Raw genomic sequence first — 27,772 nt, forward strand, 5'->3', positions numbered from 1 at the left:
GGGGTGGGGGGTGGGGGTGGGATGGGAAGCAGTCTTTTGGTGGTAGGAATGGTGTTTACGTACGCACCTACTAATCTGTAGTCATATAAATCACTATATAATTAATATGAGGGGGAAAACTGATTGAATGTCTCAAACTTTTTAATGCACACACCATAGGCTGAGTCTTTGATATGTTGACTCTCTTAAAAGCTTATACCAGGGAGAACAGAAGCAACTGGTGGCACAGCTATATGCAAATAATGTCAAAGGACATAAATTATAGTAATGTTGTATATGATACAGCAAATCCTAACAAAGGGATTTTTCAAAGTTAACCCAATTGCCAAATAATGTGATTATAGCAATAACTATCTATTGCCTTCTTAAACCCTAAGACAGTAGGAACTTCCCACTTCCTCTATAGAGCCTATATTTCCCCAGTCCTGGAACCTCTAGAGTGGGGCTCACTTTCCTCCATGCTTCCCTCAATTCATACCAAATGATATCAAATCTGCTGATCACAAACTAATTAACGCAACAAGTACCACCTCAGTATGCTTTACTTCAGACTGTGTCCAGAGATGTCAGGCAAGGAATGTCAATCCTTCAGCCTCACTCGGCTGAGACCTTTCTTTCATAGGATTCTCTAATTCCATTCCAGGTGGTTCACTTCCTAACAAAGTCCCAAAACCTAGATATAGACCAGGTCCCATGAGATAGAGCATATGTTCACATGTATCCATAAATTAGGGCAAATACATACCTAAAAGCAAAAGTACACAATAGTCTACAGTGAGTCAGTATGAAGTTCATAATGAAATAGTGTCTACTTAGACTTATATACCCTCCTCGCCTATTTCCTATTATACTTCTCCCACTCACTCCCAAGCTATCCTTATCAATAAGGGCAAGAGACTAGCATACTTGAACGATGACTCTTTAGTCACTATCAGGCCACCCCATCAGCTGAGGCCCTATTTGAGGAGTCCTGAGATTCCCAAACAGACATGATGGGCCTAGACCTCAAATAAATCCCTCTCTCCATTCTTACCAGTCATCTATATCAGGAACAACAAAATAGATCCCTCTGTGGGTCCCCATAGGACCTTGCCCTCAACTTGGATCAACAATAGTAAAGAATGTTCCATCCTCCAAAGGGAGGATAGACAACATACTCTATGCTACACCTGAGGAAGATATTGGGGCAGCCTGGAACATTCCTACTCATGACCACAGAATATGAGCTTGGATATACAGGGATGCAGAGGTCACATAGGCTCCTGAGCTGAATATGGGCCCCAGATCACATCAGATCAATGTTGTTTACTGTCAACAATATTTATGCACTTTTTCCCTATTTGGGAGGTACTCTCTTCCCTGATCCAGCTTTCTGATCTTTTTTTTCCAGCCATGACATCATCTCCCCAGACAATAACTAGAATCCACCTGCATATCAGATTTCAGGCTCAGAGAAAAAAAAAAAAAAAAAAAACTAGTGTATTTACAGGCCCTTTGGAATATAACTAAAATATGCCTACTAGCTATCTACAAAACAGAAACCCCCCAACTCTTCATCTGCACTACTCCAGCCTTTAGGTTCATGATTAATCAACAATTTGTTTGACTTTGTATGTTAACTCTCTTTTCAGGCTCCAGGTTCCAGATGCTACCATGATGCCAACCAGACTTCCCTGGACAGACAACCCCACCAATATGTCCTGGAGCTCCAATTCCCCAGAACCCCCACTCCACTAGGGAGAGAGGGAGGCTGTACCCCTCTCATCTTATGGTTTTGTCAGTGTTTCCTTTTTATAAAAAAAAAAAATTAGAAAATAGCTTAAAAAAAAAACCAGCGTGGCCAGCGGGGGCTATGTGCACATGGTACTTCCTCTTCTTTGTGTCCCTCTCTGTTTCTTTTAGCAATGTCCTCCAGTTTTCTTTATAAAGGTACTTCATCTCCTACATGAGATTCATCCCAAGGTATTTTATCTTTGGGGGCTCAATTGTAAATGGAATTAAGTTTTTTCTTTTCCTTTCCTCTGATTCATTGTTTGTATACAGAAATGCCACAGATTTTTAAAAATTTATTTTCCCTTTTGTTGCTGCCCTTGTCCTTATTGTTGTTGTAGTTATTATTGCTATTATTATTGATGTTGTCATTGTTGGATAGGGCAGAGAGAAATGGAGAGAGGAGGTGAAGACAGAGAGGGGGAGAGAAAGATAGACACTGCTTGTGAAGTGATCCCCTGCAGGTGGGGAGCAGGGGGCTCCAACTGGGATCCTTCTGCCGGTCCTTGCACTTTGCACCACCTGCGCTTAAGCTGCTGAACTACCGTCTGAGTCCCACAATTTTTTTAAAATATGTATTTATTTGTTTATTCCCTTTTGTTGTCCTTGTTGTTTTATTATTGTTGTTGTTATTGATGTCATTGTTGTTGGATAGGACAGAGAGAAATGGAGAGAGGAGGGAAAGACAGAGAGGAGGAGAGAAAAGTAGACACCTGCAGACCTGCTTCACCGCTTGTGAAGCGACAGGGAGCCGGGGGCTTGTACCGGGATCCTTACACAGGTCCTTGTGCATTGTGCCATATGCGCTTAACCCGCTGTGCTACCGCCCGACTCCCAAAATGCCACAGATTTATATGTATTGGTTTTGCATCCTGCTACTCTACTGAATTTATTATTTCCAATAGTTTTTTTGGTGGAGTCTTTGGTGTTCTGTAGGTTATCATGTCATAAGCAATAATGATAGCCTGACTTCTTCTTTTCCAATCTGTATGTCTTTGATATTTCTTTCTTGTCTGATTGTAGTGATGAGGACCTTGAGAACTATGCTGAATAACAGTGAAGACAGTGGGCATCTATATCTGGTTTCTGATTTTAGGGAGAAAGCTTTCAGCTTTTCCCCATTGAGAATGATGTTAGCTGTGGGTTTGTCATAAATTATCTTTATTATGTTGAGGAACAATCTTTCTATTCCCAGTTTCTGGATGGTCATTATCATAATGGGTGTTGGATCTTGTCAAATGCCCTTTCAGCATCAATTAATATGACCATGTGGTTTTTTATCCTTCTATTTCTTGATATGATGAATTACACTGATTGGTTTGCAGATGTTGAACCATCCCTGTTTCCCAAGAATGGATCCCACTTGATCTTGGTGAATTTTCTCTTGATATGTTGTTGTTGGATTCAATTTGCCAAGACCTTGTTCAGGATCTTTGCATCAATGTTCATCAGGAATATAGGCCTATAGTTTTCTGTCCTGGTAGAGTGCTTTTCTACTTTGGAAATCAAAGTGGTGTTCAACTCATAGAACGTGTGTGGTAGTGTTTGCCCTTCTACCATTTTCTGGAATAGTTTGAGGAGAATAAGTGTTACCTCTTCTCCGAAAGTCTTATAGAATATGTTAGTAAAGCAGTTTGGGATGGGGCTTTTATTCTTGGGAAGATTTTTGATGACTGAGTCAATTTCTAAACTAGTGATTGGCTTGTTTAAGCTATCTACTTCCTAATGGGCTAGGTTCAGTAAGGGGTATGCATCTAGGAATGCATTTATTTCATCTAGGTTGCTCAATTTATCCCCACTCTTAATATTCATAAAATATTCTCTGTATCGTCCCATCTTCAGTTGTAACTTCATCTCTCTCATTTTTTATCATTTTTATCATAGCTTTCACTCTTTTTTCTTTTTGAGTCTAGCCAGTAGTTGAAACTATTTTATTTATCCTTTCAAAGAACCAGCTCTTGGTTTCATTAATCTTTTGAATCATCTGTCTGGACTATATTTCATTAATTTCTGCTCTGATTTTTGATTATTTCCTTCTTCCTGCTGACTTTTGGGTCTCATTGTTTCTATTTTTCTAGCTGGCTCAATTGTGATGATTAGGTAGGTTATTTGAGATCTTTGCTACTTGTTAATATGGGCTTGTCCCTGCTTTTGGATAGTTTTATAATAATGTGTCTTGGTGTGTGTCATTTTGGATTCAAAAATTTAGGTGTGCATTCACATTCCTGGATTTACATATTTTAAACACTGCTCAGGCTGTAAATTTTTCTACTAAAATTTCTTTGAATATATTCTCTACTTCTCTCTGCCTCTTTTCTTCCTCATAAATTCCAATAACTCTGATGTTTGTCTTTCTGATGGGGTCTGCTATTTCGTTGAGAAGTGCTTCATTTTCCCTAAGCCTTTCCTCTCCAAAATTGTTAAATTCACAGTGTGCTGGTTTTATCTTCTAGTGTGGATGTTCTCTCCTCCACCTGATTAAGTTTACTTCTGAGGCCTGTTACTGTAGCCAAAGTGTCCTTTTGGCCCACAATTCTGTTTGGAGTTTTTTTGTTTTTTTCTTTTCTTTTTCCTTTACTTTTTAATTCTTCTGTAAAATCATCACTGTGTTCTTGAATCTTAACTTCAGTTTCTTTTTTTAAAAATTTGTTTTCTTTAAATTTTCCCTTTTGTTGTCATTGCTATTGGATAGGACAGAGAGCAATGGAGAGAGGAGGGGAAGACAGAGGGGGAGAGAAAGATAGACACCTGCAGACCTGCTTCACCACTTGTAAAGCAATTCCCCTGCAGGTGGGGAGCCGGGGGCTCGAACTGGGATCTTTATGCAGGTCCTTGCGCTTTGTGCCACATGCGCTTAACCTATTGTGCCACCACCAGACTCCCAACTTTAGTTTCTTGAAGTCAATTCATAATTAGCTTTCTAAACTCTACCTCTGCTATCTTTTCTAGATCTGTGTCTGGTCACTTGGGTTTTCTGTCATTGCTGTCCACGTATTTCCTCAGTTTCTACACTTAGTGTTCTTTTGTTGTTTTGCCAGCAGGAGATGTTTCCCTGTTTATATATCTTGGTGGGGGAAGGGAGATTTTATCCTTAGTCACCAGGCCAGGTTAATGTCCCTGATGTCAATATAGAGTCTCCCTGCTACTGTTCCAGCCTGTGTGGTCAACATCATTGGAAACTCAAGATGTTAGTTATAAATTGGTGAGCTCTTGGTGATTCCTTCTTTTTATCATTTCTTTGTTGCTTAAACTCAGACCCAGAGTGGTGTGCCTCACCACCAATATCCCAAACTGGACCCAGCCGTCTCTGAGCCACATGTCTGAACTCACCTATAGTGTAGATTTTTTTTTTTCTTTTTCTTTTTTTTAATAGTTGTTTCTTTTATTCTGACTGGGATAGTACCAGGGTACAGCCTTTTAGTCATGGGAATATCTCCTTCACCCCCTTTCTGTCCATGAACCACAGGTGTCTACACTCACTTGTGGCTTGATAAGCTTTTTTAAAAAACAACAACAACAACAACAACAACAACAAACTAGTATAGCCACAGGCCCTTTGGAATAGAACTAAAACATGCCTACTAGCTATCAATAAAACGGAGCCCCCCCCCCCCCAACTCTTTATCTGCACTACTCCAGCCTTTAGGTTCATGTTTAGCCAACAACTTGTTTGGATTTATATGTTAACTCTCTTTTCAGCCACCAGGTTCCAGATGCTACCATGATGCCAGCCAGACTTCCCCGGACAGACAACCCCACCAATGTGTCCTGGAGATCCAATTCCCCAGGACCCCACCCCACTAGGGAAAAAGAGAGGCATGCTGGGGGTATGGATCGACCTGTCAACACCCCTGTTCAGAGGGGAAACAATTACAAAGCCAGACCTTCCACCTTCTGCATCCCACAATGACCTGGGTCCATATTCCCAGAGGGTAAAAGAATAGGAAAGCTGTCAGGGGAGGGGAGGGGATACGGAGTGCTGGTGGTGGGAACTGTGTGGAGTTGTACCCCTCTCACCCTATGGTTTTGTTTGTCATTGTTTCCTTTTTCTAAATAAATAATAATAAAGAAAACACAACCAAGTTAACTGTTCAAATTAAAAAAAAAAATCTGGTCATATCTTGTTGAATTTTCATGGATTTTCAATGCTTTTCCTACTTGACCAGGGAGAGCAAAATGCAGCTGCTGCTACTCCATAGCCATGCCTCTGGAAATCTGCGGATAATGACTTTTACACAGAGAACAAAGCAGTCAAAGACATACTTCACTAAAAATTGTGTCTTCCAGTTTCTCCATCTAGAAATCCTAGTACCAACTAGAAAACACAGTACAAATAGATATATATTTGGAATTGAGGGGTAAAGGGGAAAAAAAACAAAACTCTTATTGCAGCAATCATCGAATAGATGCAGAAACTCAGATGTAAACAATACACACTGAATCACTGTACTTGGCTTTAAAGATAGTCAAAATGTCTAAGGAGAGGAATATAGAACCAGGTACCAGCTTAACTATTTGAACTTTTTCAGTTTGTGCAGTGCTTCTCTCTGCCAAGTCATTCATATTCCACAGTGAGTTCTCTCTCCATCTGGCCAACTCCCCCTCAAAAACCTGCTGCATAAACCTGTGACAGGAGACTGGTGCCTCCAGGAATGACTTTTAAGAATGACTTACCACTTCTGGGAGCAGCCTAGTTGAGAGGTCATGGATGGCTTTGACTACTATACATATGGATGACAGAAGAAATATCACCCCCAAGATGACACAGGCTCTGCAAAGAAACACAACATTGAGAAAGTTAACTAGAGAACTACACCCTAATGACTACACAGTGACATTCTCCAATGTATAGGGGCCTAGTCACCACCCAGCCTCAGGATAATACAGAATCATCTCTAGGAGAATATAGTTCAAACTCTATCAGTGAAGTCAGTCCTATAGGGAAGGGGATAGCCATTCTACATAAACTCAGTATTCCATAGTGTGGTGTCAGAAAAGACTTTAAGGTCATGAAATGCACACCACCTGCCTGGGAAGACATTTCATTTGGCATGAGGCACCCCACGTGCTAACATTTAACTTGTTGCATAATCTCCGTCTAACCCCTGAATTCATTCCCAGCTTCTATATTTACTACCTGAATGTTAAACAATAAAGTTCTCATAGTATTAAAAAAAAAAAAAAGAAATAAAGAAAAAACAGTCCATAAGGGCCAGCTGGTGGCACACTTGGTAGAGCATACATATTGCACTGCTGGAGGATCTCAGGTTCAAAGCCCTAATTCCTATCTGCACGAGAGAGGCTTCATCAGCAGTGGAGCAGCTATTTCTTCAGAGTGTTCTCTCTCTCACTCTTGCTTTCTCCCTCCATTAAAAAAAAAAAGGCCAATAGGAATGGTAGAGTTGTGCAGCCACTAAGTCCCAGCAATAATCCTGGTGGTGGGGGGAAAACCTATAATGTTGGCTTAATGGGGGGGGTCTACCTTAGTTGTCACTGATATGATATAAATGACATCTCTGGTTCTCTGGTGTCATTTATTAAAAGATAATGATTGGATAATGACAAAGACCGTGTCCTTAGAGCAAGATAGATAAGTTCACCAAAAGAAATGAGAAACAAGAGGAAGGAAGAGGTCCCTCCTCCAAGATATTTAGCCAGAATGAGAGAGAAGGGAGTTCAGGGTGAAATACAGGATGAAGACAGAGGATATATAGGTTGGAGTATGGGGTGACAGCTGGCAAGGAAGTCTAAATTTCTCTGACCACAGAGACATGACCATTTTCAAGACACATTCCCTCAAATTTAGACGTCAGAAAATAAGCAGATAAGAAAAGTTTCCTCAGTAGGCTTTTAACCCACACTCTAGCTATAGGTGTTACTCTTTCATAAACACAGATCTCAAATAAGAACCACTTCAGACTGGAGCAAAACACAAAATAAGGTGGCAAAAGTAGAGACTGTCAACGAGGGGCAGTGAGTCTGGGCTCAGTTACCACAGTCTTGACAGGGTAAACAAGCAAACAGGGCTCTGAAAGAGAAGGGAGTCCTGCAGGAGTGAGCACTGAGTGATGCTGGAGGGCCTTTTAGTGACAAGATGCTAGAGCAAGATCAGGGATTCCCAGCTTGAGGGAGTCCATGCTGCCACAGCAGCTGGCCCAAGTCCCATATGTGCCTACAGGAAAGACAACTGAAGTGTTCATCTCTACCTGTGAGCAAAAGGAAGCTGTAGAAGTCCCAAGATACAAAAAAGAGTCTAAAATCAGGATAGGGCTCCAAGATTAAGTTTCTGTGACTTCTGCACCATTCAAAAGATTGAGTGACTGGCAAAGTCATTTTGACTGATCTAGGCAGATAAACTCAGCCACCAGCTCAGTGCTTCTTAACCCTGAGAGCACTCATGTGGAGATTTTTTTTTGAATAAATGCCTAGACACATATACAGTTCAATTTTATCAGAATCTGGGGGTTAACCAGGCACTCTCAAGCAATTTCCATGTGTGCTGGGGTTGAGAATCTTTGGCTAAGAATCAGGTGAAGTGCTGCTGATAAGGGGCCTCCAGCATGGATAAAAAGCACATGACTCTCTCAGTGGAAGGCAGGAAGGAAGTAGCTATTCTGGCTAGAGGGGAAGGATTGGGTGCAAAGGGTTTCTAAGAGGCCTTAAGGGAGTGTGTCCATAATAGCAGCCTTCCTCCCTGAGATACAAGTAGGGCAGCCACCATTTAGGTGCTAGAACTTCAATGGCTCATTTGTCACATTCTCAACAAGTTGCCATCTCCAACTGCTCTGGGGAGAGAAGGGACAATTGCCTGAACTTCTTTCTGACAGGGAACACTGATATACAAGAATCTTCTTTTAGGTCACTCCAGACATGCTTTCAGAAAGCACAGTGAATCTAAATAGTTCATATTTTCAGCACATTATTTATACCTAGAAATAATTATAAAGGATGTAGTGGGTTTTACACATAATCTCTTTACTGTATAGTTTCAATCAAAACTACACTGTATTTTGTAAGAACTATAGTGGTTACATTGTGTGTGGGGGAGTACACAGAACTTACATTGTGGGTATGGTATGGACTTATACTCCTGTAATCTTTTTTTTAATTTATTTAATAGTGATCAACAAAACCATAGGATAAGAGGGGTACAATTCCATACAATTCCCACCACCAAAGTTCTGTATCCCATCCCCTCCATTGGAAGCTTTCATGTTCTTTATCCCATTGGAAGCATGGATCCAGGATCAATATAGAGTGTAGAAGGTGGGAGGTCTGGCTTATGTAATTATTTCTCCTCTGGACATGGGCATTGGCAGGTCAATCCATGCTCCCAGCCTATTTCTATCTTTCCCTAGTGGAGCAGGTTATACCCCTGTAATCTTAAACCATTATCAGATAACTACAATAATACAAATTGGGAGGGGGGGTATACTACAAATTTCTTCGGGGCAAGAACTATATCAGTGTCCATAGTAACACCTAACAGATATCCCCTGTGCATCTAAATAGCAGATATAATCATTAACCAGATGATGACTTTTAAGTTGCTCACTCCCAGAATTTAAGGTACATCTATGGTCTGCCAGTGGGGATAGGAAAGAGATTCCAAATTCCATAGCCATCATGCCTGTGGTATTTCCCACACTGTAAAAACCACTCCCAAATACAATGAACATCAAAAGGAGTCAGTGATTTGGTTTACCACATTCAAATTGGACAGACCTATAATAATTTTTTCTTCATAAATACAATTATGATGGGAGTCAGGCAGTAGTGCAGTGGGTTAAGCACACATGGCGTAAGGATATCGGCTGGAGCCCCCACTCCCCACCTGCAGGAAAGTCACTTCACAGGCAGTGAAGCAGGTCTGCAGGTGTCTTTCTCTCCCCCTCTGTCTCCTCCTCTCTCCATTTCTCTCTGTCCTATCCAACAATGATATCAACAACAGCAATAATAACTACAACAACAATGAAAAACAACAAGGGCAATAAAAGGGAAAATAAATATAAGAAAAAAATTTAAAAAATACAACTATGAAGATGTCAAAAGATGTTTTTCAGACCTATTTTCAAGTTCTTTTAAATGGGTTGTGAATTCAAACACCACAGTCACCCTTCCTTCCACACTACCAGGAGTCTATATATCAGAGTGGCTCTGACAGCCTAGAGTAGCTATTATTAGCAGAGGGTGTGATGCTATTTTTTTTAAAGTTTTATTAATAATATATGGTGTTTACACAGCAGCTTTCTCCTCAGGCACTCAGAGTTCTGCACAGCAGCTCAAAAATGCAACAGAAGCCACTGACCAGAGCTGGGCTTTTATTTTTGTGATGTTTAATGGGCTGGGATGGGGTGGAGAAAGAAATAGAGATGTTTCATAAACACAGCAGTCAACACAGGCACATTAAAGAATAGGACCCTGGTGAAGGTCATGCAAGCACATTGAAATCCACTCAGAAATAGAGCTCAGGTCTCCTGACTCATCCCCAGTGCCCAGCTCTTAGTTTGAAAGCTCTGGCAGCCACATCACATCCTACTAACACCACTAGTGCCCTGGGACTGCAGCACTCTTTGGGATGCAGCCAATTTGCCACTGTTTTGGTCACCAGCAAATACTGCAAGTCTGCTTCTGAACTTGCAAATGTGTGCTGAGTCCAGGTGTGGGGCACCTGGCCTTCACCTGGAGAGGCTGGCTGGCCTGTAAAGTGAAAAGGACAACGTGTCCTTGGGCCTGACAACAAGTCACAGATGAACACAAACTCCTGCCAACTCCTATAGGAGGGAACTAGTGGATCAGAGAAATGCAAATAAAGACAACCATGAGATGCCACTTCATGCCTGTGACAATGTCATACATTTAAAAGGACAGAAGCAACAAACAGTGATGAAAATGTAGAGGAAAAGGAACTCTTTTATGCTGCTTGTGGGAATCTAAATTAGTCCAATCCCAGTGGAAACCAGCCTGGAGTTTCCTCACAACACTGGAAATGGATCTACCCTGTGATCTGGCAATTCCTGTCCTAGGGGTCTACTGAAAGAACACAGAAAAAAATGTGTGTGTGTGTGTGTGTGTGTGCGCGCGCGCGCGCGCGTGCATTTGTGTGTCTATTGAAGTGTACTCATATGCTATACAATGTAATCCTTTAAAATGTGTAAATTTTAGAAAATTAAACAAAAAAAAGAAAAAAGAAAAGGCAAATGCACTGCCACCAACTTCACCATTATCCCCTCATAAGCTCAAATGAAACTGAATTTAAATTCCCACAGGATAATGAAAATTTGTCCAGTCCCTGTGGAAAAATCTGGAGATAGCTCAAAATTATTAAAAGTAGGACTAGCACAATAGCTCACTTGAAAAGTTATGTCCCACTTTGCCAACTGAAATTTAAGCTCGAACTCCAAGCTTCAATGTTGTGGTCTCTTTCACTTTTTCTCTCTCTTAAAAAATTAGAAAAAGTCTTAATATATGGTCAGGTAATTCCTCTCGTAGGTTTCTATCCAAAGGACACACACTCACTAATCTGAAGATTTTTAGGCACGCCTGTATTCATCATAGCACTATGTGCCAAGATTTGAAAACAGCCCAGTGACAGGTACCTGAAAACAGATGAGTGGATAAGGAAGTTGTGGTATCTATACACAATGAGGTACTACTCTGCTGTAAGAAGTGGAGGACTTTTCTTTTACTGTAGCTTGGATGGAACTAGAGGGACTCATGCTAAGTGGCATAAGCAGACAGAGAAAGATAACGGATTATCTGACTTACAGGTGAAACAAGGGAAAAGACAGGATGAGGCATTAATAAATTGTATTTCAGAAGATCCAAACACTCAAAAGGGTGAGATGGGAAAGTGTTGAAAGGAGGTTGGGGAGCAGTGTCCAACAGGGCAGGGAGATGACAATTTGGTGGAGAGTGTGGTGTGTTGGTGCCAATCTTAGAGAAATGTGAAGCTACAACACTATGACAATAGCTTTATAAGACAGTATTTTCTCAGTAAAGAGGTTTGTAGTAAAAACTAAATTCCAATAGAACCTAGGGTTGTCAAAATAGGCCCACAGGTAAGGAGCATAGTCATCACCTGGAGATTAGTTAGAAAAACAACTTTTCAAGTCCATCTTAAGCAGAAATAATAAATAATAATCAGAAATAATCAGAAACTCAACAATCTACATTTCAACAAATCCTTTAGCTTGATTCTGATTCTAGCTGAAACTTACAAGCCACTACAATAGTCTTGCCAAAGTAACTGTTAATGTTTGAAAGATTATCAGTTAAGATCCAAAGGAGTGGTTAATGTCACAGGCACCTTTTTCCTTCTGCTAAAGGTTGCAAATCGCTAATTGTTCACGTCATTATAAATCTATGAATAACCCTGCTTGAAACATTATTTTTTTGCTCCTGAAGTTAAAAGGAGAAAGAAAACCAACTGACAGGTAACTCTGACCCACATAATGTCAGGTTGAAGGTTTGGCCTCTGATCAATTAAAGTTTAAAGGTTTGTGGCTTATATGAATGAAGTGTTACTATTATCACACCAATCCCAAGTTATTTTCCAAAGAGAAGCTTCCTCTAATCATCCCCTAATTTACAAATGGTCCAAACACACAGTTGCCCTGGTAATTAACCAATTCGGTCCACAGCTTAAAGTGTAAATATTTATCATCTTTCACCCCAGTCTCTAAAACACTTGTAATCTAAAACATTATTCATATTTAAAAATCAAAGTTAATCAAAGAGTGTTAATACTGTTTTAATGGAGCTAAGTCCTTTTCTCCTCTATGTGCCTTGCCATTTAAAACAAAAACATAAAATCAGTCTGGAGGCAATATAAAAGCAAAGAGAATGTTAACAATGAATGTTTATAAGCCACTTCTATCTTATCTTATTTCATCTTATCGCCTCCAGGGCTATCACTGGGGCTCAGTGCTGGCACTAGGAAGCCTTGGCTCCCAGTGGCCATTTTTCTTTTTTCTCCACCATTTTACCTGATAAGACAGAGAGAAATTGAGAGGCAAGGTAGAGATAGAGAGGGAGAGAGGAAGACAGACACCTGCAGACCTGCTTTATCACTTGTGAAGTGTTCCTGCTGTAGGTGGGAAGCAGGGGCTTGAACCCAGGTCTGTGCACATAGTACTATGTGTGCTTACCCGGGTGCACCACTGCCCAGCCCCCTTTATGAGCCATTCTCAATAAAGACCTGTGTCAAATAGTCATAATTTTTCTTGCAAGACCTCTGCCAAGACCATCTTTCCAAGATGGAAAGAGGGAGAGAAAGATAGACACCTAGGGACACCTGTGCCGCACCTGGTTAAGTGCACATATTACAGTGTGCAAGGACCCAGGTTCAAGCCCCAGGTTCCCACCTGCAGGGGGAAAGCTTCATGAGTGGTGAAGCAGTGCTATAGTTGTCACTCTGTCTCTCTCCCTTTCTATCTCTCCCTCTCAATTTCTCTCTGTCCCTATCCAACAATAAATAAAATACTGAAAAAAAGAAAGACACCTACAGACCTGCTTTGCAGGAAGGGAGCCAGAGGCTCGAACCAGAATCCTTGTGCTTAACCCGGTGAGCCATCACTGGACCTCTCCCTCCACTTTGTATTCCTACAGTTACTACCTTGATTTGACTTCACTAGACTCTAGACCTCATCTTTTCTTTCTGTCTATAATTCCATATCTCTTCTCCACCTTCCACCCCTTCTTGCTGCTTTGTGAACAGGTTGGGTGAGGGAAAGGGTGTCTTGTACCAGGAGCAGCTACTCACAGCAGAGCTCTCTATGCAATTATCCAAACCTTCTCCATGGTAGATGACATTTCTCATGCAGCTGATACTTGGTTTATATTTATAATAGTAAACAAACTGATCTGAAGCATCCAGGTGAAATCTCATGCAGATAGAAGTGTGTTCCTGACTTTAACTTTAGAGACAAAAATTGACATAAAGGATTTTCTAAAGAATTTGATTATTGAACAAGGAGTCCAATAGAATTCAGTAACAACAGAAATGTTACATTTTATGTAGTCCAATTAAGTAGTCACTAAACATATATGACTTGGATATGTTTACATGAGTAGTGTAGCAGAAAAAAAATTAAATTTAGGTGGCCATGTGCAATTATAGACTGCCATGTCAGAGAGTACTGGTCTAAACATAAGGCTGAAAATGCACAGGTTTACCAAAGGGGTAATTTAAGCCCAGAAGCTTAAATCATGTAAACTAGCAGAGCCTGAGAAACCTTGTGAAGGGATCTCATGCCTCTGGTATCTTCCATTAATAGATGCACCAACTCTCTCTTACCAGTAAATCCGCAACTCCTAGGTTTCATGCCAAGTCTCACTCTTATTCTCACTAATAACAAGATACCCCTGCCACTGTTCCAGGGAAAAGGCATTTTAGAAGACTGAAAACTTCAGGCCTTCACAATTTAAGGTCTGCATGTCCAATCCTAAGGCTAAGGAAAACACAATCTATTTTCAGCCTGGACAGATCCAGGATGAGAAACTTCCAAACCACTACTACACAGTTGCTGCTTATGGATGAGTATGTGGGCAATGGATAAGAAACAAGAAGAAAGGTATCAGAAGAGTGAAACACGACCTGAGAATGGAGCGGGATGGAAGGGTGGCTCTGCAGTGTGATGTTTCTACTCAATCTAGAAGAATGGACAGGAATAATCAATCAGAGAAGAGTAACTGAAGGCCTGTGAATACTCCAAGCCATGGAAATGCCATCATCAAAAGTGAGAAGCATAATACTGTGGGCTCCTTCCTGCTTCAGTAGAAATTGATAATGATGATGCTGTTCTGGAACATTTGGTCTAAAAGAAGCAACAATGAAACAGCCTCACAAAAAAAGGGCTCTCTGTGTTCTTGATATCCCTTCAAGATGGCACTAAATGCCTGAGGAGACAGCATAATGTTTATGCAAAAGCCATTCATGCTTGAGGCTCTCAGGTCTCAGGTTCGATTTCCAGCACCACTGTAAGACTGAGATGAATAGTGCTCTGGCCTTTCTTTCTGTATATTTTCCTCTGCCCCACCGCTCCCCCCCCCCCCACCCGCTCTCATTAAAGTAAATGGGGCTAGGGAGATAGCATAATGGCTATGCAAAGAGTCTTTCATGCCTGAGGCTCCAAGATCTCAAGTTCAATCCCCAGCACCACCATAAACCAGAGCTGAATAGTGCCCTGGTCTCTCTACCTCCTCCCCCCATATATGCATACATATATCATTAAAAATGAAATATTTTGGGGAGTTGGGCAGTAGCGCAGTGGGTTAAGCGCAGGTGGCACAAAGCACAAGGACCGGCTTAAGGATCCCGGTTCAAGCCCCTGGCTCCCCACCTTCAGGGGAGTCACTTTACAAGCAGTGAAGCAGGTCTGCAGGTGTCTATCTTTCTCTCCCCCTCTCTTTCTTCCCTTCCTCTCTCCACTTCTCTCTGTTCTATCCAACAATGACGACATCAATAACAACAACAATAATAACTACAACAATAAAACGACAAGGGCAACAAAAAGGAATAAATAAATATAAAAAATACTTAAAATTTAAAAAATTTTAAAATAAAATTTTTAACATAAATAAAGTAAATAAAAGATGTTTTTTAAGATGGCAGTGCAGCACTCAAGGCATATGCAATAGACCTTAAGTGGCATATGGATCAGCATGTTTGAACTTACAGTATTTGAATGCACATTAGAAAAAACTTATTATCATCTCATGTCATCGGGGGTATCATTATTCACAGTTATGAATAATGTAATAAATAATTACATCTCAATGAAAATTACATAAATAGCACTTTATTTTTGCCATGTAGACACAGCAAAAATTCACAGATATAAGGGACCAGGCAGTGGCACACCTGGCTAAGTTCTCACATTACAGTGTACAAGGACCCAGGTTTAAGCTCCTGGTCCTCACCTGCAGGGGGAAAACTTTACAAGAAGTGAAGCATGGCTGCAGGTGTCTATCTGTCTTTTTCCCTCTCTATCTCCCTCTCCTCTCAATTTCTCTGTCTCTATCCAATAATAAATAAATAAATATTTTTTTAAAATCATAGATGTAGAAAATGTATGTGTGAAGTTGGAGAACCCTGTAGTGGTGACATGAAGTCACTGAAAGATTTTAGGAGAGGCTAAGGATCAGTGGGGCAAAGACAGGAGAAAGCAGAACTGATGGACTTGGCAACTGGTCAGGAAAGTAGAGAGTGATGTAAGAATAATCCTGATTTGAGACTGATCAAAATGAAGGAGGTCATAGGACATCTGAGAACTAGTAGTCAATCTGGTTTGAGACTCACTAAGTTTGAAAAAGACTGTTCAGACAGTAAGAGGCACTCAGCTACAGAGGCACATCCTGAGTTTGGGTTACTAGGGCCATTTCTCTGAATTTCCCAAGGTCTCACATTGTTGCTTCTGGAGATCAAAGAATAATCTCACCTCAGGACAAGAAAGTGCTCCCCAGTAACTAGAACACTGCAAGGGGGATGCATGCTAAGAGTTGCACCCCCAAAGTCTTTCAGTTCTGCAACAAACACTGATTAGCACCCAGTTGCTCTGCTGCAAGGTTTCAGCAGTGAACAAGAAGGGAAGTGAACAATTACTTGCTCTCATGGAGCTTACATAGGGAGAGGCAGACAGTAAACATACATAAAACAGAATCGAGGAAAAGAATACTTCGAGTGTTATCTTATATACAATAGTCATACTTTCCTCTTAATGAGGGGACATTTGACCAAAGATCTAAGTGGTGGGACTGCTATCCAGCCCCCTGTGGAAGAGCACTGTAGACAGAGGGAGGAGAATCCCTTGTGAGGGAACCAGTACATTCAAGGAACAGCAGCAGACCAGGATGGTCAGAGCACAGCAGCCATTGAGCTTTGAAGTTATATTAAAGAGTTGGTCTCTAAATCTAAGTAGGACAGGGAGTTAACACAGAACTGAGAAAAGAATAATTTCCATTTAAGCAGGATCACTCTATCTTGTCTGCTGAGAACAGACCAAAGAGGTGCACTGGGAGAAGCAGGGAGATCAGATGACTGTAACTGCAGTGATGCCAGGAAAGATAATGTTAGGGTAAGGCAGAAGAAGCAGTGGAGAGGGAGGGCTGCTTTCTATCAGTTCCCATGAGATCTAAGGCAATTTGCTGACAGCCATTACTTTCAGCCAGATACATGAAGTACAAAAGTGAACTGGTGTGCTCTGGGAAGATTTTTTAAAAGAAATTTCAAGGTAAAATCTGTTTCCAGGATAGTAATCCCATTCAGAAACTTCACAACTTGAACAAACTCAATATTCAAAGAGGATCATTTAAATATCTTCAATGGCAGTTTAATTATTTATATAAAAGTTTAAATCTGTTCTTATTTACTAAATATGTAATATGTCTATGAATTTATTATATTTTAGCAGGTGACAAAAAGAGGATGGACAGCCTCTGTAGAAAATACATGGTGATACAACAATGGAATACTACTTAGCGGCCAAAAATGATGAAGTCATGTCCTTTGCATCATTTTAGATGAAACTTGAAGACATCATGTTAAGCAAGATAAGCCAGAAAGGAGGACAAATACCAAATGATCTCGCGTATAAGCGGGACTTGATATATGGGGAAAACGAGGGAAGGAAAAAGTGAAACCTGAACTGGACAAGGTATATTGTATGAAAGCAAAAGACTCTGGGAAAGGTGGGGGAGGGATGAGGTCTCCAAAAAATAAAACAAAATTAATTAATTTTTTAAAAAAGAAAAAGCATGGTGAATGAAGACATTCTTTTCCTATGTAATATATTATGTTTTTATTGTTTCTGAGGTAGTGTGCAAGTACCACCAGTTAAAATAACCTCTACACTAATTTTGAGACAGGAAGAAATATTTACCCAAGGTTTACTAGGTGTCAAGAAGCCATCTATACAGTAGATAAAAACATAAGCAAGACTTGGTATTTTTCCTTCGAGAATAGAGAAACTGGGACATTTAAATCACCAGAAATCTTCCCAGAGATGAGATTTGAGTTGCAGTTCTGTGAATCGAAAGAAGTTAGCTTGGGAAAGAGTGAAGAGTATACTCCAGAGAAAATGTATCCAAAGCTAAACGAAAGTTCATCTACTCCACACATTTTCACTGCAAACCTACTTTGTGCCAGGCACCACTCCAGTGGGCACATGATGTAGATATGTGGGGCAAGACTCTTCCAGGAAAGGCAGAGGGAAGGGCAAAGCCCTGAAGCAGAAATCTGCTGGACCTGAGGAACATCAAAGAAGTCAGTGGGTTCAACAGTCAGTAGGCAAGAAGGGAAGTAGTGGAGGTGATGCCAAGGAGCTAAGAGTCAAATACGAATTTAGGCGCTGGTAAAGACGGGAAGATACGGGAGGCACTGACCGGGTATAAGATGATGTATCAGATTTTAACAGCATTCAGATAAAAGTTCTTGAATGGGAAATATAAATTGGAGTGTTTCCAGCATGGAAATAATCTTTAAAGTCCTGACAATGGATAAGATCATATTTCGGGAGTCGAGTGGCACAGTGGGTTAAGCACACGTGGCGTAAAGTGCAAGGACCTGTGTGAGGATCCTGGTTCGAGCCCCCAGCTCCCCACCTGCAGGGGAGTCACTTCATAAGTGGTGAAGCAGGTCTGCAGGTGTCTGTCTTTATCTCCCCTTCTCTGTCTTCCCTTGCTCTCTCCATTTCTCTCTGTCCTATCCAACAACAACGACATCAATAACCACAACAATGTTAAACAACAAGGGCAAGAAAAGGGGAAATAAATAAATAAATATAATTTTTTTAAATATCATATTTCAAGAAATAACAAGTGCAAGGTTGGAGTCAAAGTCTCATGAGTAGTGCTAGCAGGGATATGAGGTACAGAAAGGAGCAAGGACTTGCCCTAAAGAGTCTCACATGCTAGGTTAAGCTACACATGATTTCTTCCTATAAAAATGATTCAAGTGTCCCAGTGGCAGTGCACTTAGTAGAGCACACATGTTACAATGCACAAGGACCCATGTTCAAGCCCCTAGTCCACACATGCAGAGGGAAAGCTTTGTGATTGATAAAGCAGTGCTGCACGTGTCTTTGTGTCTCTCTCCTTCCCTATCACCCCCTTCCCTCTCTATTTCTGGCTGTCTCTATCCAATAGATAAAGATAATACAAAAAAATTTTTAAATTATGCAAGCCCCTGGCAGTTTTGACAATGAAGTAAGATAACTAGAGTTGCATTTTTTTCTTTCCTCCAGGGTTATTGCTGGGGCTCAGTGCCTGCACTACAAATCCACTGCTCCTGGAGGCCATTTTGTTGCCCTTGTTGTTGTCATTATTGTTATTGTTGCCATTGCTGTTGTTGTTGTTGGATAGGACAGAGAGAAGTCGAGACAAGAGGGGAAGATAGAGAGGGGGAGAGAAAGATAGACACCTGCAGAACTGCTTCACCACCTGTGAAGCGACCCCCTGCAGGTGAGGAGCCAGGGGCTCAAACTGGGATCCTTATGCCAGTCCTTGTGCTTTGCGCTATGTGCGCTTAGCCTGCTGTGCTACCATTCAGCCCCCGAGATTTGCATTTTTAACAACAAAGTCAGTGAACATATTCTGGGACTTAGCAAAATTCATTCACCTATTCCTCAGTAGTGGGTTAAATTCTCCTCTCAGGTCCACACTCTTAGGAGATGATCAACACTCCTTGCACCCTTATCATTAGCCAAAATGCTGAATCCAAGCTTAGGTTAATCAGATATTCTTTTCCTAACTTTGACTCCTAGGTGGGTGCTAACAAGGACATCCCACAGTAGGCTTAGCACAACTGTGGCTATAGACCAGAGTGGCTAGTCAATGTCCTTCATCGTAGTTGGGTTTCCTGGGTAGCTGACTCTCCCCAGAGGAAGTATCTTGATCTGCAAGACCTTAAAAGTCATACATCATCCATGCAGAGCATTCTGCTTAGTATAAGTGAGACACAGAAATGCAAAGATAAAAGAGGAAAAGGAAAAGCAAGGTCAATTTTGGATGGAGAGTGATGGGTGATGATGAAGAGCATATGGGAGGGAAGATATTATTGTGGGCATCTTCAGAAAAACATGACCAGCTACTATGACAAGACACAAGGCTACAGCTGACATATATTAAGTTGGCAGATTTTTCTGTTTGTGAAGATTTCCTCACATTAAGGCCAAAGTACCTCCTGCATATAACCAAGTTCTGTGCTTCAGTGGAGAAAGGACAGATGGAAGTCAGAGAAAAAGGAGTATGTTGTGAGCATATAGTAAACTACCTGTATCACTGTTTACAGCAATTTGATCTCAGCTACATATTCCTATCTCCTCCCCACCCCCAGCTGTTGTCGTTGTTGTTCTTGGCACACCAGGTTTCACACTTTTGCAATTCCACCGCTCCTACTGGACTTTTGCTTTTTCTTTCTTTTTGAGAAATAGAGGGAGAGAAGACAGAAAGATACTGAGAGGATTAAACCCCATAGCACCCATCATGCATATGGTGCTGGGTGCTCAAACCTAGGTCTTTGTGGGTGGTAGAGTGTGCGTGCTATCAAGTAAGCTCTCTCCTGGCCCCATATTACTACCTATACTATGTGCATTTCAGCACATCCCTGAAGAGAAAGAATATAGCTGCATACTATTAGGATTAGCCTTGTGAGTTGCTTTGGCCAATGGAATGAGGTTGAAGATATGAAAATACCACACCCAGTACCCCCAGGAAGAAACTCTCAGTATAGTTGGATTGACATCAATCCTTCCCTGCTCACAAGAACAGTAATCCTCAGAGAGTTCTTTCTTTATCCTGAGACACAGAACGAGAACATGCATGGAGCAGGGACACCATCAATTCTTGGTTTAAATGGAAAAGAAAACTTCGATATTTATGCTTGTGGTATAAATAATTGAGCTTTGGGGGTTGTGACTATAGCATAGCTGGCAGACAAAGGTCATTCAGAGAAAAATATAGCAATTAATAATTGTCTCCCAAAAAGAAGCCCCCACAACTGGGTCAGGGGTTGCCTAACTTGGCTGAATCACTTTGGAACACTAGTGTTACTATGGCAGAGAGGACTCATTACAAGTTTTAGTCTTTTCTGAAAAGCAAGCAATTCCAAATCCACACATATGTACATAAAAACCACTTCCTGAATACTTTTTACTACATCAACAAGATACACTAGAATAGAAGCCTCCTTATTACTCCTAGAATATGCACACTCTATGGTAGAGGCCTAGGGCACCAATTCGACTTGCTCTGTCTCAGTTGGGGAAATAAGTTCTCCACCTTCAGGACACAGCATGACTTGGTTAACTGAATCTTTAATTTCTTTTCATCCCAACAAAAATACTCCACCATTTCCTTGGTAACCTATTCTCTAGTGTTTTTACCTTCCTTGATTATAGTGCTTAGTGTAATTGGCTTCAATTGTTCATTCACTTTGACCCACTTCTGGGAATCTATCCCTAAAGAAAACGCTTTTTACAGAAGAATGTCCACAGTATTCTTATAATAATACTATAAGTATTACTTTTACATTTAAAACTGGAGGAAGTTAAATGTGCCCCAAAAGTGTTTAGGTAACTGTGACACATTAATTCAGTAGACTAAATGGCATTTTAAAATTGTTTTTGTCAATAGCAAGTGTCCAGAGATAAATAAAATATTAAGTAGAAAAGAGGTATAAAATTGCATGTATACAGATTAGAAATATTTAAATATAAATCTAAACCAGGGCTAATTTGGGGCTAATAATGCCTTAAGTATTAACAATAGTGAGGACATTTATGCTTTTTATATTTCTGTATGTTTTTAATGAAAAGAAATTCCAAAAGTAACTTCTTTTAACATTTTTATTCTTTTGTATCCTCATTTAAGATATCAAACTGTTGGTCTCTACCAGGTGTCAAACTTAATGGTGTAAATAAAGTTTTAACTGAACATCACAGTATATATTGTGTGCTATGGGAACACCAGTATGTAAATATATCATCATCATCATCATCGTCGTCATCATTGCCAGAGGCTTATTGATGCGGCTTGACTTTTTTCAGGTAAAAAATATGAGCCCTAGGGGGCCGGGCAGTAGCACAGCAAGTTAATCGCACATGCATGAAGTGCAAGGATCAGCATAAGGACCCTGGTTTGAGCCGTTGGCTCCCCACCTGAAGGGGGGTCGATTCATAAGCAGTGAAGCAGGTCTGCAGGTGTCTGTCTTTCTCTCTCCCTCTCTATCTTCCCCTCCTCTCTCGATTTCTCTCTGTCCTATCCAACAACAACAACAGCAATAGCAACAATAACAATAACAGCAACAACAAGGGCAACAAAATGGAGAAAGAAAAAAGAAAAAGCCTCCAGGAGCAGTGGATTTGTAGTGCAGACACTGAGCCCCAGCGATAACCCTGGAAGCAAAAAACAAAAACATGAGCCCTAGATCTGATCAGTGGGGATTACAGTTAATGATATTTATATACTTTCCTCATATTCAGGAGCAACTCTCTGCCCTGATCCAGCTTTCTAGTCTTATGTCCAACTGTGACACCATCTCCCGAGACAGTACCTTTAGCCCACCTCCATGTTAGCTGTTGGATTCAGGCAAAAATTAGTAAAGTCATGGGCTTCTTGGAATATACCTAAAAACAGAACTACTAGCTTTTTCCAAAATGGCGGCCCCAAATCTCATCTGCTCTATTTTTATCTTTAGATTTCTGATTATTAAAAAATTTGCTCTGCTTTACATCTTAATGTTTTTCAGCCACCAAGTTGCAGTTGCTACCATGACGCCAACCTGACATCCTTGGGCCTCACCAATGTGTCCTGGAACCCCACATCCCCAGAGCACTGACCCACCAGAGAAAGATAGAGACAGCCAGGATCGACCTGCCAATGCCCATTCAAGTGGAGAAACCAGACCTTCCACCTTCTGCACCCCATAAAGATCTTTGGTCCACATTCCCAGAGGGATAAAGAATAGGGAAGCTTCCAATGGAGGGGATGGGATATGGAACACTAGTGGTGGGAATTGTGTGGAATTGTACCCCTCTTGTTCTACAATCTTGTCAATCATTATTAAATCAATAAAAAAAAATCCCCTCCAGACCTCAGCTTCCTGATAATGAAATTAACAATTTTGACTTAATCACCAAGTTTCAGGTGCTCTAAAATTCTAAACTAATTGCAGCAATGGGAATTCTAGCTCACTAAATTTTTTTATTTTAAATCTACAGGTTTGAAGTGCAGATTTATTTGCATAATCAAGATGTAAAAGTTGAATAGTAGGTATGAGTTACCTACTGGCAGGTTAGGGGGAAAAAATACAAGTTTCTTACAGAGCAATGTGCAAATTATGGGCTTCCTTTCAGTACAAAGCTGTCAGACGGCAAAAAAAATTCACAATGTTTTTTGGTTGGGTCTTATTTCTGCAAGTACTCTGTGACCTATACATGCTACTATTTTGAAGGCTGACATTTCCCAGAGTAAGAAAAAAAAATAGATAAAACAGAAAGAAAGCATTTGAAAGGAAAATAATATTCATCCACTGTGAGGCAAATATTTTTCTAAGCAGAAAAATGATTTTAAATTATTTGAAGAATGTAAATACATTGTAGCCTCACTATATTAGTAGGATGTTGGAAAAGTCTTCACACACCTTTGCACAGAAAAATATGTCAGTATTTTTATAAATATATAAAAATATGGCAGTAGCACAGCAGGTTAAGCGTAGATAGTGCCAAACCCAAGGACCAGCCTAAGGATTCAAGCCCCTGGCTCCCCTCCTGTGTGCGGATGGGGGTGGGGGGGTGGGGGGTGGGGGAGGGCGGGTCCGCTTCACAGGCGGTGAAGAAGGTCTGCAGGTGTCTATCTTTCTCTCCCCTTCTCTGTTTTCCCCTCCTCTCTTGATTTCTCTCTGTCCTATCCAACAACAATGACAGCAATAAGAATAACAACAACAACAAATATAAACAACAAAGATAATAAAAGGGAAAAAGATAGCCTACAAGAGCCCTGGATTTGTAGTGCAGGCACCAAGCAACAGTGATAAAAAAAATAAAATTTTAGCCCTGGAGACAAAAATAAATAAATAAAATAGAATAGAATAATATGTCGTGATTTTTCCAGCAGCTCAGTATAACTTGGGAAAAATCATATTAGTGATTACTCCTAAAGTTTTTACCTGTACCATCTAGTTGCTAAAATTTTTTAAATTTAACTTGTATTGGTATCTCTTAATAGAGTCACTTCATAAGCAGTCAAGCAGGTTTGCAGGTGTCTATCTTTCTCTCCCCGTCTTCCCCTCCTCTCTCCATTTCTCTCTGACCTATCCAACAACAACAACAGCAATAACAACAACAATGGTAACAAAATGGGGAAAATGGCCTCCAGAAGCAGTAGATTCGCAGTACAGGCACCAGCAATAAACCTGGAGGCAAATAAATAAATAAATCTTTTTAAAAATACAGATCTGTTTATACAGTAGACAATTGCTCTGGTTCCTAAATTACCTGTGTCTAAGTTAAACAACAACAACAACAACAACACCAACTGCCACCACAAGAGATAAATGCTGGAACTTACACAGCCATTATCATTCTGTCCATTATACAGATGGCAAAATTAAAGATATCAAATATGACTTAAGTACTAAATAAACATAAGAACATCTTCTAGTAAACACAAGTGGGCTATTTTTTTAATCACTGCACATCATGGGAAAGATTTTAGGGAACTAGAAAGTATGTTAGATGCTTCTGGAATCATGTCACACCACTTGATTAACTAAGATGAAAGTTGCTGCCCTGGCGATCTCAGAGTTCCAACTCAGAGTATCTGAAGAGGAATGAAACCCCTTGTATAGAAGTGAACATAGTGGTCCGGGAGGTGGTGCAGTGGATAAAGCATTGGACTCTCAAGCATGAGGTCCTGAGTTCAATCCCCGGCAGCACATGTACCAGAGTGATGTCTGGTTCTCTCTCTCTCTCCTCCTATCTTTCTCATTAATAAATAAAATCTTTTAAAAAAAGGGGGAGTCGGGCTGTAGCGCAGCGGGTTAAGCGCAGGTGGCGCAAAGCACAAGGACCGGCATAAAGATCCCGGTTCGAACCCCGGCTCCCCACCTGCAGGGGAGTCGCTTCACAGGCGGTGAAGCAGGTCTGCAGGTGTCTATCTTTCTCTCCTCCTCTCTGTCTTCCCCTCCTCTCTCCATTTCTCTCTGTCCTATCCAACAATGACAACAACAATAATAGCTACAACAATAAAACAACAAGGGCAACAAAAGGGAATAAATAAATAAAATAAATATTTTTTAAAAATTAAAAAAAATTAAAAAAAAGAAGTGAACATAACATTTTCGTTATTTATTGGCTTTTTCTCCCTTTCTGTCTAGTAACCCCCCCCTTTGTTCTTGCCTCCTGAGATCACTCCTGGAATTGTATAATCAATAACCTGCAGCCAGACTCTTGTCTCAGATCCTAATTGGAGGCAAAAGGGTGTTCCAGGAAAAACTGAGAAGAGTGTGTTGATCTGTCATAGTGTAATATCAAAACAGAAAAGCAAGATGACTTTGAGATATCATAGATAAAATCAGAGCCTGACCACAAATAATCATAAGAATAGACAGATGAAAATCCAAGATGCAACTTCATTCTCCTGGCTTGTAGACTAAATTTGTCCAACCCCACATCCCCCCACTTTTGGGGGGGGGCATTTTTAACAAACTTGACTGTCCAGCCAAAAACAGCAGTCTTGGTCACCACTGTTACATAAGCCTGTACTTCCTTATTACACTTTAAGAAATTTACAATCTAAAAGCAATACTATGACCCAAGCAAACCAAATAAATTGGATGAAAGAGATAAAGAAAATTAAGACACCCACCCCCACCTCAAACCACTTTACCTCTGAGATTCATTATTTTTCTTATCTGTTTGGGGAAGCAGTTGAAATCTGGTGTAACTCCATGAAAAGAATTCTTGGTCAGTAGGTATTGAGTTTTGTGCCCAGCTCAGATCAACACAGAGAACAGAGCTGCATCTGCAAATGGACTTGAGAACAGGGATAGAGTCTAGAGAAGAAAGGGACATGAGCTTTCTTTGGCCAGATGAGCAAAGAAGGGATGCCCAGCAAGCAGTACATCTGATTACCAGCACTGTCCAGGATGGAGGGAAAGACCTGTATGCTCAGTCATCAGAGTAAGTTCATTCAGAAATGCAGAAAAGGTGCCTGGGTACCCTTAAGAAGAGAGAAACATCTGCAATGGGGAAGTGGCTACAAGAAAAGGGAGGCAAGTATGAACAATAGCATATCAGACAGCAGTCATGATCATACTTGGGAACACAAAGTGGATAGAAAGACCATTCACATTACCAGTCTTACCCTCAACATGTTCATATGGAAACCAACCTCTCATGCCAAAATGTAAGTCAAGGGGTGAAAACTGCTGTAACTTACTTACCTGTAGGAACTGTCACCCTAGAGAAAAGAGGAAGGGACCATTTCAATAAGATAATCTATCACTCTGGATTTGACATGTCCACATCTTTTCCCCCAAACAGAGAATCAAATCAATGTCCTAAAAATTACTGTTGTGACAATTAACTATGTGAATGTCTCTAGTAATGAACTGCACACACTTCAACTGCTCCTTTTTGGAAATCCATCATTAATACTAAGGTTATTAGGTCAAAAGTGAAAGTTCAAATTTAGACTTCATTTATGGTATATAAATAGCTCAGCCTATATAAATATATAAATAGTAAAGCATGTGGGGGGAGAGGCTCACTGTCTAGGAAATCCAGGCCATTATCTCCATGAGAGTCTGAGAGGGTCAACCCCAAGCCCCCTCCTCACAGGAGGGGCAATTGGCAGGTCCTCACTTAACCTCATGACTTTAAGATGGATGGACTTTTCCAGACCAGGAACTTCCTTGTACATGCTTCCTCATTCCATCTGAACAAAGACCATAAGTAACCATATATGGCCAACTGAAAAAACTGGAAAACCACGAAATCACTGATGAGTGCAAACATGTGTGGCATGTGGACAGATAAGAGGCAGAGGAGAGATTCCTGGAGCTTAAGCCCATTTCTACTCCCAGGCAATTGGTAACAGTCTGGCAGTTTAACGGTTGAGGCACCACCTCCAGTCTGTTTTAACAACAAAAAGACTGCTGAAGGGAGGAGAAAATACCCCTAAGAGTCATCAAATGTAAATGTGAGTCTCCACTGCTACTACCCTCAGAGGCTGGAGCAGCAGGGGGAGGCCCTGAGCTGACATTGGGAGGCAGAGAACTGACCAAAAAACTCAGAAGAATATCTACACCCTGGTGATCTAGCAGTGGGGTTGAATAGTGGGAGCCTTTCCATGTTGTTCTCCTGATGAGAACATAGTGAACCTACTATAAATAGGACTATAAATGGGACTTGTTTAGAAACTCACAGGGCCCAGCAGTGCTGCCTGGCTTGGCAGAGAAGCTGAATTGAGCCTGGAGCTTTGGATCCTTAGGGTGTGAGAGTCTCTTTGCATAACCACTGTGCTCTTACTCACCCACCCTGCTTTATCTCTTGGTCAGGAGTGAGAGATTAAGCTAAGAAGCCTACTTATAGTTTAAAAGTCCTCAGGCTTCCATAGCCTACAGGGAAGTAAAAGAACAAAGGAGACTTTTAACAGCCTCTATGCTCCAACTCAGGAAATGAAATAATATTGAAACAACTATTAATTTCCACAACTGTCAACTCTTTAAATACCTTACTTAGACACAAGTCAATCCAAGCAAAAGTGATCAATAATTTGAATAGTACTGAGAGAGGGATCTCATAACATATCTAGAATGGTTAAAATAGCAAAAAGAAATATTGGAGAAGTTAACTGGGATAAAAGTCCAGCTAAAAGCCCCCCCCCCCAAATGTTCAAGCACAGAATAATGAGGTCAACATATAAAAGCTGGTTAAGGAAATAGTCACAGGAATGAGTAGAGTTTGCAAGAATTGTCATCAGAAATGCAGAAACAACAAAT

At 40.7% G+C, this 27,772-nt stretch overlaps 1 protein-coding gene across 1 annotated transcript in view; it reads right to left on the reverse strand.

The window, feature by feature from the left end:
* Positions 1–27,772, reverse strand: part of TMEM163 (transmembrane protein 163) — a 266,400-nt gene that overhangs the window by 34,230 nt on the left and 204,398 nt on the right. Inside the window, exon 5 of the mRNA XM_007532691.3 lies at positions 6,445–6,541. Within this exon, the coding sequence (XP_007532753.1) occupies positions 6,445–6,541 (97 nt within the window). The remainder of the gene's footprint in view (positions 1–6,444; positions 6,542–27,772) is intronic.

The sequence above is a fragment of the Erinaceus europaeus genome, chromosome 18, assembly GCF_950295315.1.
Source record: "Erinaceus europaeus chromosome 18, mEriEur2.1, whole genome shotgun sequence".
Classification (NCBI taxonomy): domain Eukaryota; kingdom Metazoa; phylum Chordata; class Mammalia; order Eulipotyphla; family Erinaceidae; genus Erinaceus; species Erinaceus europaeus.